The sequence below is a fragment of the Hyalella azteca genome, unplaced genomic scaffold (assembly GCF_000764305.2).
Source record: "Hyalella azteca isolate HAZT.00-mixed unplaced genomic scaffold, Hazt_2.0.2 contig11426, whole genome shotgun sequence".
NCBI classification, from domain to species: Eukaryota; Metazoa; Arthropoda; class Malacostraca; order Amphipoda; family Hyalellidae; genus Hyalella; species Hyalella azteca.
Window position 1 is genome coordinate 235,646 of NW_025941425.1, and position 13,546 is coordinate 249,191.

The 13,546-nt window shown below is 35.5% G+C and overlaps 1 protein-coding gene and 2 non-coding genes across 3 annotated transcripts; all 3 read right to left on the reverse strand.

Moving 5' to 3' along the window:
- Window positions 1-535: 535 nt before the first annotated feature.
- Trnai-aau lies at window positions 536-609 on the reverse strand. The gene has a single exon. It is a non-coding gene; the product is annotated as a tRNA-Ile (tRNA).
- A 626-nt stretch (window positions 610-1,235) lies between these two features.
- On the reverse strand, window positions 1,236-1,309 carry Trnai-aau. The gene has a single exon. It is a non-coding gene; the product is annotated as a tRNA-Ile (tRNA).
- Window positions 1,310-1,662: 353 nt separating this feature from the next.
- Window positions 1,663-8,417, reverse strand: LOC108677350 (PC-esterase domain-containing protein 1A). The gene is made up of 6 exons (XM_018165568.2): window positions 8,236-8,417; window positions 7,403-7,491; window positions 6,664-6,753; window positions 4,904-5,049; window positions 3,224-3,377; window positions 1,663-1,794 (listed from the first exon to the last, which is right to left on the reverse strand). Exons 1-6 carry the CDS (start codon window positions 8,309-8,311, stop codon window positions 1,663-1,665), a joined length of 687 nt encoding a protein of 228 aa, XP_018021057.1. The 5' UTR covers window positions 8,312-8,417.
- Window positions 8,418-13,546: the final 5,129 nt, after the last annotated feature.

The following is a 13,546-nucleotide window of genomic DNA, read 5'->3' on the forward strand; positions in this document are numbered from 1 at the left end:
ATACGATAACAATGATGAACAATGCGATAACATTGATGAACAATACGATAACAATGATGAACAATACGATAACAATGATGGACAATACGATAGCAATGATGAACAATACGATAACAATGATGAATAATAGGTACGATAACAATGATGAACAATACGATAACAATGATGAACAATACGATAACAATGATGAACAATACGATATTAATGATGAACAGTACGATAACAAAGATGAACAGTACGATAACAAAGATGAACAGTACGATAACAATGATGAACAATACGATAATAATGATGAACAAAACTATAACAATGATGAACAATACGATAACAATGATGAACAGTACGGTAACAAAGATGAACGATACGATAACAATGATGAACAGTACGATAACAAAGATGAACGATACGATAGCAGGGGATAACAAGGCAGAGATACGAAACGTTATCATTATTAATGTAACGTTTGGAAATATTATTGATTAAGAAGACAAGCGAAACTATCAAGTAGTTTATTAGGAATGCAATAAAACTATACTGGCCAGTATGGGGATCGAACCCACGACATCCGCGTTATTAGCACGGCGCTCTAACCAACTGAGCTAACCGGCCGTGAAATAAAGGCTTGAGTGCGATTATTCCTATTGCAAATCACGAACTTTAAAACTGTACTTTTGAAAACTCACAGTAAACATAAACAACATTCGCGGTCAATAATGAATGCTATCTTATCTTTCATCAAAAGCTGTTGATAAAAGAATGGAAAGAACGACAGTGGATCGAGCTCACAGTTAAATAATTTAACTAAGAGGCAAATCAGATATGTTCAGCTTGTACGATATATACGGGCATAGGCAGCCACAAGCAACATAATAAATACGTGCGTTATAGAATACCTGAGGCAATAATAATTGAACTAGGAATTATAATAATTTCATCAATATTTATGTACAATATAAAACTACATAGATAAAAAAACGGACTAGCACAATATTCCTTTCCAATTTTGCAAAAAATCATAGACTGGACGTTTCAATTTTTTGCGCCATGTTCGGAGGCTATTTTTACCAAGTAAATCACAAAGTAAATCAATATAAATTCTCAATTCTTACAGCGTTCAGTATGAGTTTGACAATTCACTTTTCGCAAGTTTTGCTTATCCACGTATGTAAGGGATAAATCAGGGTCCAGCATATGGTAAGTTACAAACGTTCGTAGATACATGTTCCCAAAATCACTGGCCAGTATGGGGATCGAACCCACGACATCCGCGTTATTAGCACGGCGCTCTAACCAACTGAGCTAACCGGCCATGAATAACTTCTCAAGTGGAGTCGTTAGTATTTCACTCCAAACATTAATTGCGTTGTGATCAAACAATATTATTAAAATCTGAAGCTGCATATAATAATAAGCATGAAATTTTACGAATATAGAGAATATATTGAGGAACAGAGGATGAAATAAACATCACTGCACCAGAGAACCATACATCACCAGCTGCACCAGAGAACCATACATCACCAGCTGCACCAGAGAACCATACATCACCAGCTACCATACATCACCAGCTACCATAAATCACCAGCTTCCATACATCACCAGCCACCATACATCACCAGCCACCATACATCACCAGCTACCATACATCACCAGCACCATAAACTACCTGGAGAGCTGGAACCTCATGTGGTAGTGCAGGTCGACGATGTCGAAGCAGAAAAGCTTGCACAGCTCTGAGACGAACAGGTTTGCTTCCAGCGCCATGAAGCGGATGTTCTTCTGGATGAAGTCCAACTGAAAAATACACACGATAAGTATCGTGGAAATGCGCATCAATAGCCTTAATATACATGGGTTAGACAAAATAAGGTAAACACCTGAGAAATACAAATAATATATTTTAGTAGAGTAGGTGACCTTTTGCGGCAATTACAGCCTCAATTCTCCGAGGTATTGATTAATATAAATTGTGAATTGTTTTCAAAGGAATTTTAACACATTCTCCAATTAACACTCCCTCCAGCTCTTTTGAAGACGATGGCTGCGGGAATCGACTTCTGAATTGCATCTCTTATATCGACACTAAATGCTCGATAATATTCAGGTCTGGTGATTGTGGTGGCCAAATGAGATGCTCAACTTCATTAGAATGTTCCTCGTGGAATTTTTAAACAAAATTCCAGCTGTATGGATCTGGGCATTATTATCTTGAAAGATGGTGTTCCCCTACGCAAACAGAGCTTGAACCATTGGATGAACTTGGTCCTGTAATATTCCTAAATAGTCGCGGCTGTTGATTCTTCCGTGAAGAAAAATCATTGGTCCGCCGGATTTCCATGAAATAGCACCCCAGATTATCACAGATCCCGCGCCATGTTTTACGGTTGGGAGGAGGCAGTCGGGATTAAATGATGCTTAAGGCCGTGTCCAAACTTAAAATCTACCAGTGGTTGGAAATAAGGTAAATGATGATTCGTCGGAGAAAATAACGTTTTTCCACTGCGCGAGGGACCAATTCTGAAGGTTTCTACACCACTCTAAACGCTTTGAAGCATTTGCATTTGAAACCAGAGGTTTTCTTATTGCAGCTGTTTCATAGAATCCAGTTCTGTGCAGATCTAGGCGGACAGTCTTTATGGAAACTGGGTCTTTAGATGTCCATTGAGATCTGCAGTAATTTTACAAGCCGCGGTTTTTCGATTGTTTTTCACAATTCAATTTAGCTACCGACGGTCCCTCTCAGATAACTTCGATTTTCGGCCAGACATGTGCTTCGCTGAGGACGTTTTTCCGTCCCTTTAAAAATCAGTCATTACTTTTGAGACAGCACCTCTAGAAACGTCAAGCATTCGGGAAGTTTCTGTCACACTAGCACCTGCCATACGGGCACCAACACACCAACAATTTGGCATTTTTGAAAGTCGGAGAGGTTTGCTAGGTACTGTAGGTTGTAAGTTATGTTATAGAGACAAAAATTTACTAAAAAATATACGTGCTGGGATAGAATATCGATTAGCAGCAACAATGAAAGATAAGAAATATATCGCGTTTTCATTGTTTAGAACATGTTCAAAAATGTTTCCCTTATTTTATTCAACCCCTGTATATGGGGTTGGGGGAACATATCATAATCTGCCAGGCTTACAACACGCTAATATAATCTGCCAGGCTTACAACACTCTAACTCTCAATATTGCACGTATTATCAAGCTTTAAGGAGCACCTGCTTGATAAGAAGCCCGCCCCTGACGAGGTTCTCAGCGACAGGCAGCGTTGTGGCCCACATGACGAGAGTATCAGGGTGCACCAGCTGCCGCAGCCGTGTAAAAACCTGCACCAGCTGCTGCTTGTACGTGTCTTCCATCATAGCTCCCCACCTGTACACCAACTGTCATCAACACCAGCACCAACTGCTGCTTGTACGTGTCTTCCATCATAGCTCCCCACCTGTACACCAACTGTCATCAACACCTGCACCAACTGCTGCTTGTACGTATCTTCCATCATAGCTCCCCACCTGTACACCAACTGTCATCAACACCTGCACCAGCTGCTGCTTGTACGTGTCTTCCATCATAGCTCCCCACCTGTACACCAACTGTCATCAGGGACACTATGGCAGGCATCCTAGCGGCATGAAAAAACACGCACCACACATAGCGGTTTCAGCGTTTAGTAGGCCGTAGGCCTGTCGCCGATTCTTAACATTGCAGAACATTCACAGCTTGTTGCGAGCTTGAACTCGCAACTCACTGCTTCAAATATCCTTTGCTTAACCGCCCAGTTTTCTCACAGATTCTGACCAGAAACTGGCGCACAGAGCTGGGATCGAACCCGCGCCTCTCTGCGCCAATCTTGATACTCTGAACTGTAACCACTGGGCCACCCTGCCACTTACATGCATAGCATCAATGTTGATCATTACATTATTATCATCTGTAAATCAACAACATGCATCTGAGTTTTAAGAAATAACTATATACATTTCCAGGTATATGAAATTTTTAATCAAAATCATGGTTTGGTAATACCCCAGTCTCAGCTTCAAGGAAACTTGCTAGCTTACATGAATATTTCTTTAAATTTTTACGTCAATTGCTCCCAAAGAAAATCAAGCATTAAAAGCTTTATTTTAATACAGATAACCAGACACAGGAGAAGTTAATTCTCTTCAGTGGACAGGACAATCATGAGAACTTGAAATCTTTGTAGCTTGCATGCATTTATACTTTATAGATGTTCCGAAAATGGTGACTAAACTGGAGCAGAGTGACCTTGTGAAGTTTTAACAAACAAAAATGGACATGTTATAAGTTTGGTGAGGTGACTTAAGCAAAGTAACGTTATGTCCAGAGAAAGAAGAAAGGAACATGTTGTAAGATTGGCGATATGACTTTAGCAAAGTAACACTGTTAGCTGACTATAGCAAAATAACCTTGTAATGTCCAGAGACAAAACATGTAAGTTTGACGAGATGCCTTTGTAAAAGTAACGTCGTTATATCCAGAGATAGAAGAAAGTGACATGTTGTAAGTTTTTGCTATGTGACTTTAGCAAAATAACTTCATGTCCAGAGACAAAAGAAAGTTACATGTAAGTTGGCGAGATGCATTTATCGAAGTACTATAACCTCGTAATGTCCATATAGACAAAAGAAAGTGACATGTTGCAAGTCGAGATGGCTTTATGAAAGTAACCTCGTAATGTCCAGAGATAGAAGAAAGTAGTAACATGTTGTAAGATTGGCGAGGGTACTTTAGCAAAGTAACCTCGTAAAGTCCAGAGACAGAAGAAAGTGACATGTTGTAAGTTTGGCGAGCTGACTATCGCAAAGTAACCTCGTGATGTCCAGAGATAGAAGAAAGTGACATGTTGCAAGTATAGATGCCTTTATGAAAGTAACCTCGTAATGTCCCAGACACAGGAGTTGAGCAGTATAATATCCGGGCAAGGTATGTCACCGCGCTCCATCTCATTGAGCTGCCACAGCATCTGTTGACCCATCACTCGCGTCACAAAGCAGAAGCGAACGCGCACGCCGTTAGCGCCCTGCAAGTATAACATAACATAAAATAACATAACATAACGTAACATAACACAACACAACACAACATAACATAAAATAACATAATATAACACAACATAACATAAAATAACATAACATAACACAACATAACATAAAATAATATAACATAACATAAAATAACATAACATAACATAAAATAACCTAACATAACATAATCTAACATAAAATAACATAAAATAACACAACATAACATAAAATAACATAACATAACATAACATAACACAACATAACATAAAATAACATAACATAACACAACATAACATAAAATAACATAACATAATCTAACATAACATAATCTAACATAACATAACATAACACAACATAACATAACATAACATAACATAACATAACATAACATAAAATAACATAAAATAATATAACATAACATAAAATAACATAACATAACATAAAATAACCTAACATAACATAATCTAACATAAAATAACATAAAATAACACAACATAACATAAAATAACATAACATAACATAACATAACACAACATAACATAAAATAACATAACATAACACAACATAACATAAAATAACATAACATACCCTAACATAACATAATCTAACATAACATAATCTAACATAACATAACATAAAATAACATAACATAACATGACATAACATAACATAACATAACATAACATAAAATAACATAAAATAACATAACATAACATAAAATAACATAACATAACATAACATAACATAACATAACATAGTGATCTCGGCGCTGAAGCACTTTTCCTTTTCGTGCCTTGTTCACAAAAGATCTAAAATCGTGTCATTTGACCGGATTTTTTCATGACTGACAATAGTTTGAACGGACATGATACCATATATGTTGGCTTCAGTTTTTCACTGCAAAGTGACAAAGCAAAGAGTTCTTTAGAATTTCCCTCAACTTCATTTTTGAGTCCTATTAGTAGACCAGTAAAGTACCATGGATACCAGCATTAGCATACATACAAATTTGTTTGCATTTTCAGTTAAGTAGGGAATTGAAAATACCTATACTGATTCCAAAAAATCTTTGGTTTGTTACTATGCTTTACTGGAACATGAGAATAGAAACTTTGGCTTTTGAATTAATTTCAATATTAGAATTGAAATTTTCTCAGAAAAGGACAGTAGCAGCAGCTTCTAGTCATATATTAGCTTCCAGCTTAGAATTGTTATATAATGAGATGTAGGTATGGCAGCAGCATTTTGTCCAATACATCAACACAACAAATTGCATAAAACAAATTACTTAATATACAATGAGGAACAAATTGCATAAAACAAATTACTTAACAATGTGGACAAAAAATCATACTTTTAGTATAATATGACCCTCAGAAATGCAGTATTTAATCAAATGATCAATGCCATAGATAAATGATTCTACAAACAGAAGCTTAGGGAAAAAATGCAGAAAATTCAACACTAAATACCAATTGCTCAAGAAAATAGAGGCATATAAACAGCAATGGATAGTGTATATATCAAGTGAATTTGTGCATAGCAATAACACACAGAGAACAATCTTATGAATAAATACTCCACATATTTTACAGTATTTTTAAACTCACCCAATACTCCCTTATTTCCTGGAGGTTGCGGGTAGCATTTCTGACGTCGTTTTGCTTTACCACCTTATCCACCTCCTTCACTTTCACATTCTGACAAAAAATTAAACTATTTTTATGGATATATTTATCAATATGACCAATATACAATATCAATAAACCAATATATAAATCACATTGAACTCGTGAGCATGTAAATAGAGCATATAAAATAGCCCATGGCAACAGAGATGATATTCTGCCAATGTAGGACCATTTAAGTTACGTAGGATCAACTTCTTATACTATGAAGTACCAACTCAAGAACATGGGGTAACATGAGCAAGTCTCAAGCATGTTCTCTCTATAATGATAATATTTATTATATTATTATAATACTATTATTATAATGCTATACTATTATTATTATTATGATACTATGAAGTACCAACTCAAGAACATGGGGTAACATGAGCAAGTCTCAAGCATGTTCTCTCTATAATAATAATAATATTTATTATATTATTATAATACTATACTACTATTATTATTATTATGATACTATGAAGTACCAACTCAAGAACATGGGGTAACATGAGCAAGTCTCAAGCATGTTCTCTCTATAATAATAATATTTATTATATTATTATAATACTATACTATTATTATTATTATAATACTATGAAGCACCAACTCAAGAACATGGGGTAACATGAGCAAGTCTCAAGCATGTTCTCTCAAGGCTGAATGCAAAATATTCTACCTTATTGGAGTGCTTCCTGAAGACAGCTGGGGAAGTCACATCATTTTCATGGAGGAGGTAAATCAAATCATTGTACAGTGCCCTTGTATCTGGAACAAAATACAAAATAGCGAAAAATTTTATACATGGGCTTGAGTGTCTCTCATAGTGAACATTATATGTATCAGTTTTCAGAGTATCATTGATGCAATTCTAAAATTCTTATAGGTCCATTGTCAGTGAAAAATGGTTTGAAATTCAATTATGAAAAAATGTATTGTTGATATGACTTATAAGAAATGGCCAGCATTTACAGAAATTTTACATCAACTAGGTATTTAATAATTCATAAAATGACATTCTAAAAGAACTGTTTCAAGAACAGGAGTTAAAAATACATGCCAATGTACACTGCTATATAAAAGGATGCACTTCTGGAGAACTCTAAAGTCCAACATGCGTGAAAACTCAACTGTATGTGTGACAACTCAACTGTATGTGTGACAACTCAACTGTATGTGTGACAACTCAACTGTATGTGTGACAACTCAACTGTATGTGTGACAACTCAACTGCATGTGTGACAACTCAAATGCATGTGTGACAACTCGGATGGTGCTGTGGAAAGTCCAACATGTGTGACAAATGCATACCAAGTGCATAGCAGTGGTAACTAAAAAATGATGAAGTATAACAAGACAAGACTGAAAGCTCACATCCATGATTGCAAATGAAGAGTCACAGAGATAATTCCTGGGTCACGATTTTATATCATAATAATAGATATTTAAATATAACAAAAATTGAATACAAACATAGAACTCATACCAACAGAGAATGGGAGTCAAACTTACTTGAATCACCAATGATAAGAATGAAACGATTTTGCAGGAGCTGCAGGGCATCTTTCTTACAGAAAATATCTGCCATCGAAATCTATCCTGGAATATTCTACACACACAAGGAAGCAAGGGTTAAAAAATTTCAGTATCAAAAAGACTGTTTCATAACTAACGTAGGCTCAAAGTTAAATGGAACCAGCCATAAAGTGGACCACTGAAAACCATACTAAATATATGAACATTATTTCTTCATATTTGATTTTAATAGTTTAAAAAAATTTTGAGTAGTACCATAAACTGGGGTAACTTTGACTCCCGGGGTAACTTTGACCACTTTTGGTTTTTTTAACAAAAACCCCCAAAACTCAAAAACTATTTGACATAGAAAAATTCTGTCAATGGGCATTAAAGGCCTAATACTGAGGCTACATAACACAATAGAAAGATTTAAAAAGTTTGCATATCTAATAGAACTACAATGCATGGAGTTATTTGGAGTTATTTTACCAAAAAATAAAATTGATTTTACCACCTGGTCAAAGAAACCCCAAGAGCTGGGGTAACAAAGACCATCATTTTTTTTAAATTACATCAAAACTATGAGAGGCAGGATCCAGCAATTTATGGTGAGTAAAGCTAGAGTATAGACCTGTATTTTGCACGTTTCAATTCAAGTTTAACTTATCTAGTAAAAAAATGACATTTTGAAAAAAAAGTGGTCAAAGTTACCCCAGTTTACGGTACGGTACCATATATATATATATACTGGTACTGATAATTAGAATACTACATTATTTAAATAACCAAGATATATATAGAGAAACTAGAGATTTCCTGCTATTTTTGGAGTCACAATATTTTAGTAAAATGTAGGAACTTTCCAATCACGGCTATCAGGGCAGCTATGGCATATCTCTGCTAGCCAATAATTGGAAAAATGATCTATCTGTAGAACTGTTTTGCCACTCTAAAAAAATGTATGTTTTGCCACTCTTTTGTTAGTATATATATATATTCTTTATGATAATAATGTCAAACCTTTGAATATTAATAATAAAAATAATATAAAAATTTCAAAATGTTTAAAAACCTGTATATCAATATTAATAGGAAATTTTTTAATTTTCCTTGATACTTGTACCTCTTAGTATAGTCACTGCAGTGTACTACACACCATAGCATGGAGTGGCTGGCACAATTGATAGGGTGATTTAGACAGTTTTGACATTTGGGGGAAAAAAAATCCTATTCTCAAAAAGTTTTTGCCTTAGAATAAATGTGTTGATGGCTCTCAAAGTAGCAAGAGATACCCTACAAATGCAATGAAGAGATATTTATACATTTACTACCCAATTATTTTTCTTGTAAAAAGGTAAACACTAAAAATGATATAAATCATCCCATCAATGGTCAAAGTCAGCCTGTTTTATGGTTAAGTAGATAACACAATACTAACATCATGTATATACATATATGATATAGGTATGCAAAAAATAAGAAGTTGATTCATTTCTAATTCATAGAGGAACATATAAAAACTTGCTCATAGAATCCTTGGATCAATTTTTTGTCAAATTGGAATAATCTAGCACAATTTATTTTCATAGAACAGCATCCATCCAAGAAAAAGAACAGCATCCAAGAAAAAAAAACTAACATACCTACATTACTTCTAAGCTATGTAGGTCAATAAATGTTTTTACTTTCAAGGAAGAAATCTTAGCTCATTATTCCTAAAAAATTTGTATTATGAGCAATTCCTTAGAATATTTTACAATGCAACATCCAACAGTCAGTATAAATGATTTTTAATGTTGTTTGTTCTTATTTCATTTGAGGTTTTAATTACATAAATTCTATATTCAGTAATACAAAGATAATTTTTGCTAACTGATATCAAAAAATAAAATGATCTGATATGCAGAAAAGCAGAATGCTCATTGGTACAAGCATACAACAGCTCAAGATTCTTGAACATTTATATTATTCCAACAACTATGAATTACATTATCACTTTGAAAGTTGAAAAGGAAAGGTGGTTACATATTTTCAATGTGTAACAATCTTAACATTATCAAGTTATCCACTAAAAGCAATATACTTTTCTTAGTTAGACACAGTGTTTCACACACTAAGCACCTAATCATTATATGGCAATTTTTTTATTGGTGTCAGAGAAGCAGAAATATGATATATTGCCAAATGATCCAATGATGAACTAAAATTAGATGCTGTTGGAGGCATAGTGGCAAACCAGTGAATTTTTAGAATCAGATCATTTTTAATTTTCTCATTTACTTGAGATTTAAACCTATATCTTTGTAGGATGATGCTGCCATACTAGTATCCATGATACTTTGCTGGTCTACTTATAAGACTTAAAATTTAACTGGAAGAAGAGGCTAAAGCTCCTTGCTTTGCCACTATCATACTGGACTTGGAGGCTTAGAGCTAAGCCAATAAAATTGTTGTAGCTGAAAAATAAAGAATATTTTTTTCTAGCTCAGCATAATTTCCAGCAATAGACTAAAATCTAAATTGACATTCAATCACACAACACTCAAGCATGGAAAACTTCTACCATTAGGGCCGCAACTAAAGTTTTCCCGCCATTTCCAGAACCGTGCGGTTTCGGCCAGATGAATTAACTCCCATCTAATTGTGAACAAAAGTGCAGGGTTGCTCTGCACTCTGCAGTCTGCAAGATTCCAAATGTATTGAAAATTTGTCCTGTTGGAGCCATGAGATTTCAGAAACAAGTAAGAAAATTCCAATCCTGATCAACACTGACCATATCACAATATTATGCTGCTTGGAACACACACATGACACATCTCTGTCTCACTCCCATGGCCATGAGCAATGATGATTGATGAGCCCATGACCATAGTGGCAAATGCAAACATTTATGTTTGCCCCTACCTCACGTTCATTTTTTAGTCCTATAACACTAATAACAGTATAAGTAGACTAGTATGTATCTTGGATACATACCAGGCTACCAGCATTATCATACATAACTTAACATAAAAAATTGATTAAATTATTGAGTAGATGAGGACATTATAAATGAAATAATCCTGAAATATCTCTGGTTAACCCCTATGCAGTATGCACTATATTATAGTATGCACTATGCAGTCCCCTCACTCAGTCACTCCCTTGGAGGCTGGAGATGAAACTAGAAAGTAGATTAATTAATCTGATATCATATACCTACCGGTAGTCGTGATAATAACACTAATAGCAGGTTAGCAGCATGTTGGCTAATGACTCAGACGGTCAGACCTGAGACCTCAGTAGCCAACAAACAACAAAAGTTTATCATTAGTAATGGGAAGCTTTTTTGAAGACCTTCCTACAGGGAAATGCCCTCAATTACCTGATTACTTTTATAGGATATTGAAGATAATTTTCAACTGATGAAGTGAACCAATTCTAAAGAATACATGCTTGCTACCATCATCATCATGCATAGTGGCAAAGCAGAGAGTTTTTTAGACTCTCCCTCAAGTTCAGTTTTGAGTCCTATAAGTAGACCAGTAAAGTATCCTGGATACCAGCATTATCATACTTCATACTTAAGAAATTGGTTCAAATCTTGAGTAAATGAGGAAATTAAAAACTAACTGATTCTAAAAAAGCTCTGGTTTGAAACTATGCTACCATGTAATCATGCAGGCTGCATTGCGACTGCATTGACTGCAATTTACATTGGAATGTCATCAGCTTTTCAGGATTTCAGCTTACCTAGACAGAGTAGAATTCTAGGAATGGTATTTCATATTATTAAAAATTGATTCAGCCTTAAGTTTTGACCTAAAAAGTTCTAAAATATCAGCTACCGTGTACCGTTAATGCCACATAAGTAGCCACTTTCGAAAAACCCGCTAGAATACATTAAATTTCGAAACACCAAGAAGCTAAAAATTAAATGTAGCACTTGTGCAGCCTTGCGGGTTTGGCTTATGTTTAGACTCTTTAGAAAAAGTCACTAAACTTTTTTTATTGCTCGATCATATTATAAAATGGAAGTTCATTAGACTCATCGGGAGTGGCGATGTATATACTATAATTTAGTACCTACTTCAAGTTTAAAGTCGCCAACGATATCGACAAAGGGTACACTAAAGTCGCCATAGCCTGGCGAGGTTATTGCAGTCTTTGAGTGAATAGCGCCAGCGTAAGGTAGCTACAGTAGAGGAAGCCTAAAATTCACGCAGAACCAACCCTTCAACTTCGGCCTTTGTTTAACAAATCAATGAAAAAAAAAATAAATAAAATATGGCTTTTGTAGGAAAATAAACGTAACCCCATGGAATGTATCTTTCTCCTTAGCTACCATATTTCAGTGGATCTGCACGAAGATTGAATTTCGTGATTGATGGAAGCTGACTTTTTGATCTGTGCATCTGTGTTGGGGTTCAGTGTTCATTTCATTCTTCTACTTTATCGAAAAAATGCACTTATTGGATGAACATTCCGTACGAAAATTAGTCTGTTACCCTGTAGGTACCTAGTGTAGCAGCGATTCGAGCAGAGTTCACTTTGAGTGCGAAGTTCTTTGTTCGTAGCGTGAACAATTTCTTTGAACCTAGAAAATGTAATTCACAACCCAATTTATAACTCGGGGGCCGATATTACGGCCAACAGAAAGAGCGCATTGCCCGCAAATAAGAGATCTCGACCGCTGAAATGCTTTTGTAGAGTCCGCTGCCAGACACTGTAATATTAAAAACAAATAACTACGCCCACGAAACTACGGCGCAGACTTGAAAGAAATAAAGAGAAAGACCTTAATGCAATCTTTTGACACTTCATCAACTTGACATCGTTCTCTTTCGACGAGGGCCTTAAGGTGCTTATACTCTGGGCGATTACTTGCGTCTAATCCAGTTTTGCAGGCTGAGAGCCTATAGTGTTTTCGGCACACTAGCCAATGCGCCAGAGTTGTCGGATGGGCCTTTTTCGGGTCGCCTGCCGAAGACGGGTCGCCTGCCGAAGACCACCACTGCCCTGAATGTAATGGACCATCATGATTCCTGTGTGAATAATTTCACACAATCGTTCTTAAGGCAAATGGTAGTAAGTAGAATGAAAGCTTCAGAGACTTATTTAATTTATATAGATGGAACTGTTTAAAGATGAATGTTGATCAAACAATTGTCGGTAGACTTGATGGAGTCGGCAATGGTCTCGGCATTGAATCAAGGAATTCAGAAAATGCGGCATGCTACCGTCATCGGCACCAAAGGGTTGCAGCTGGTCTTCAACAGATGGAGTGATACTGAAAATAAAAATAAGGGTGTAGGCTGAATACAGG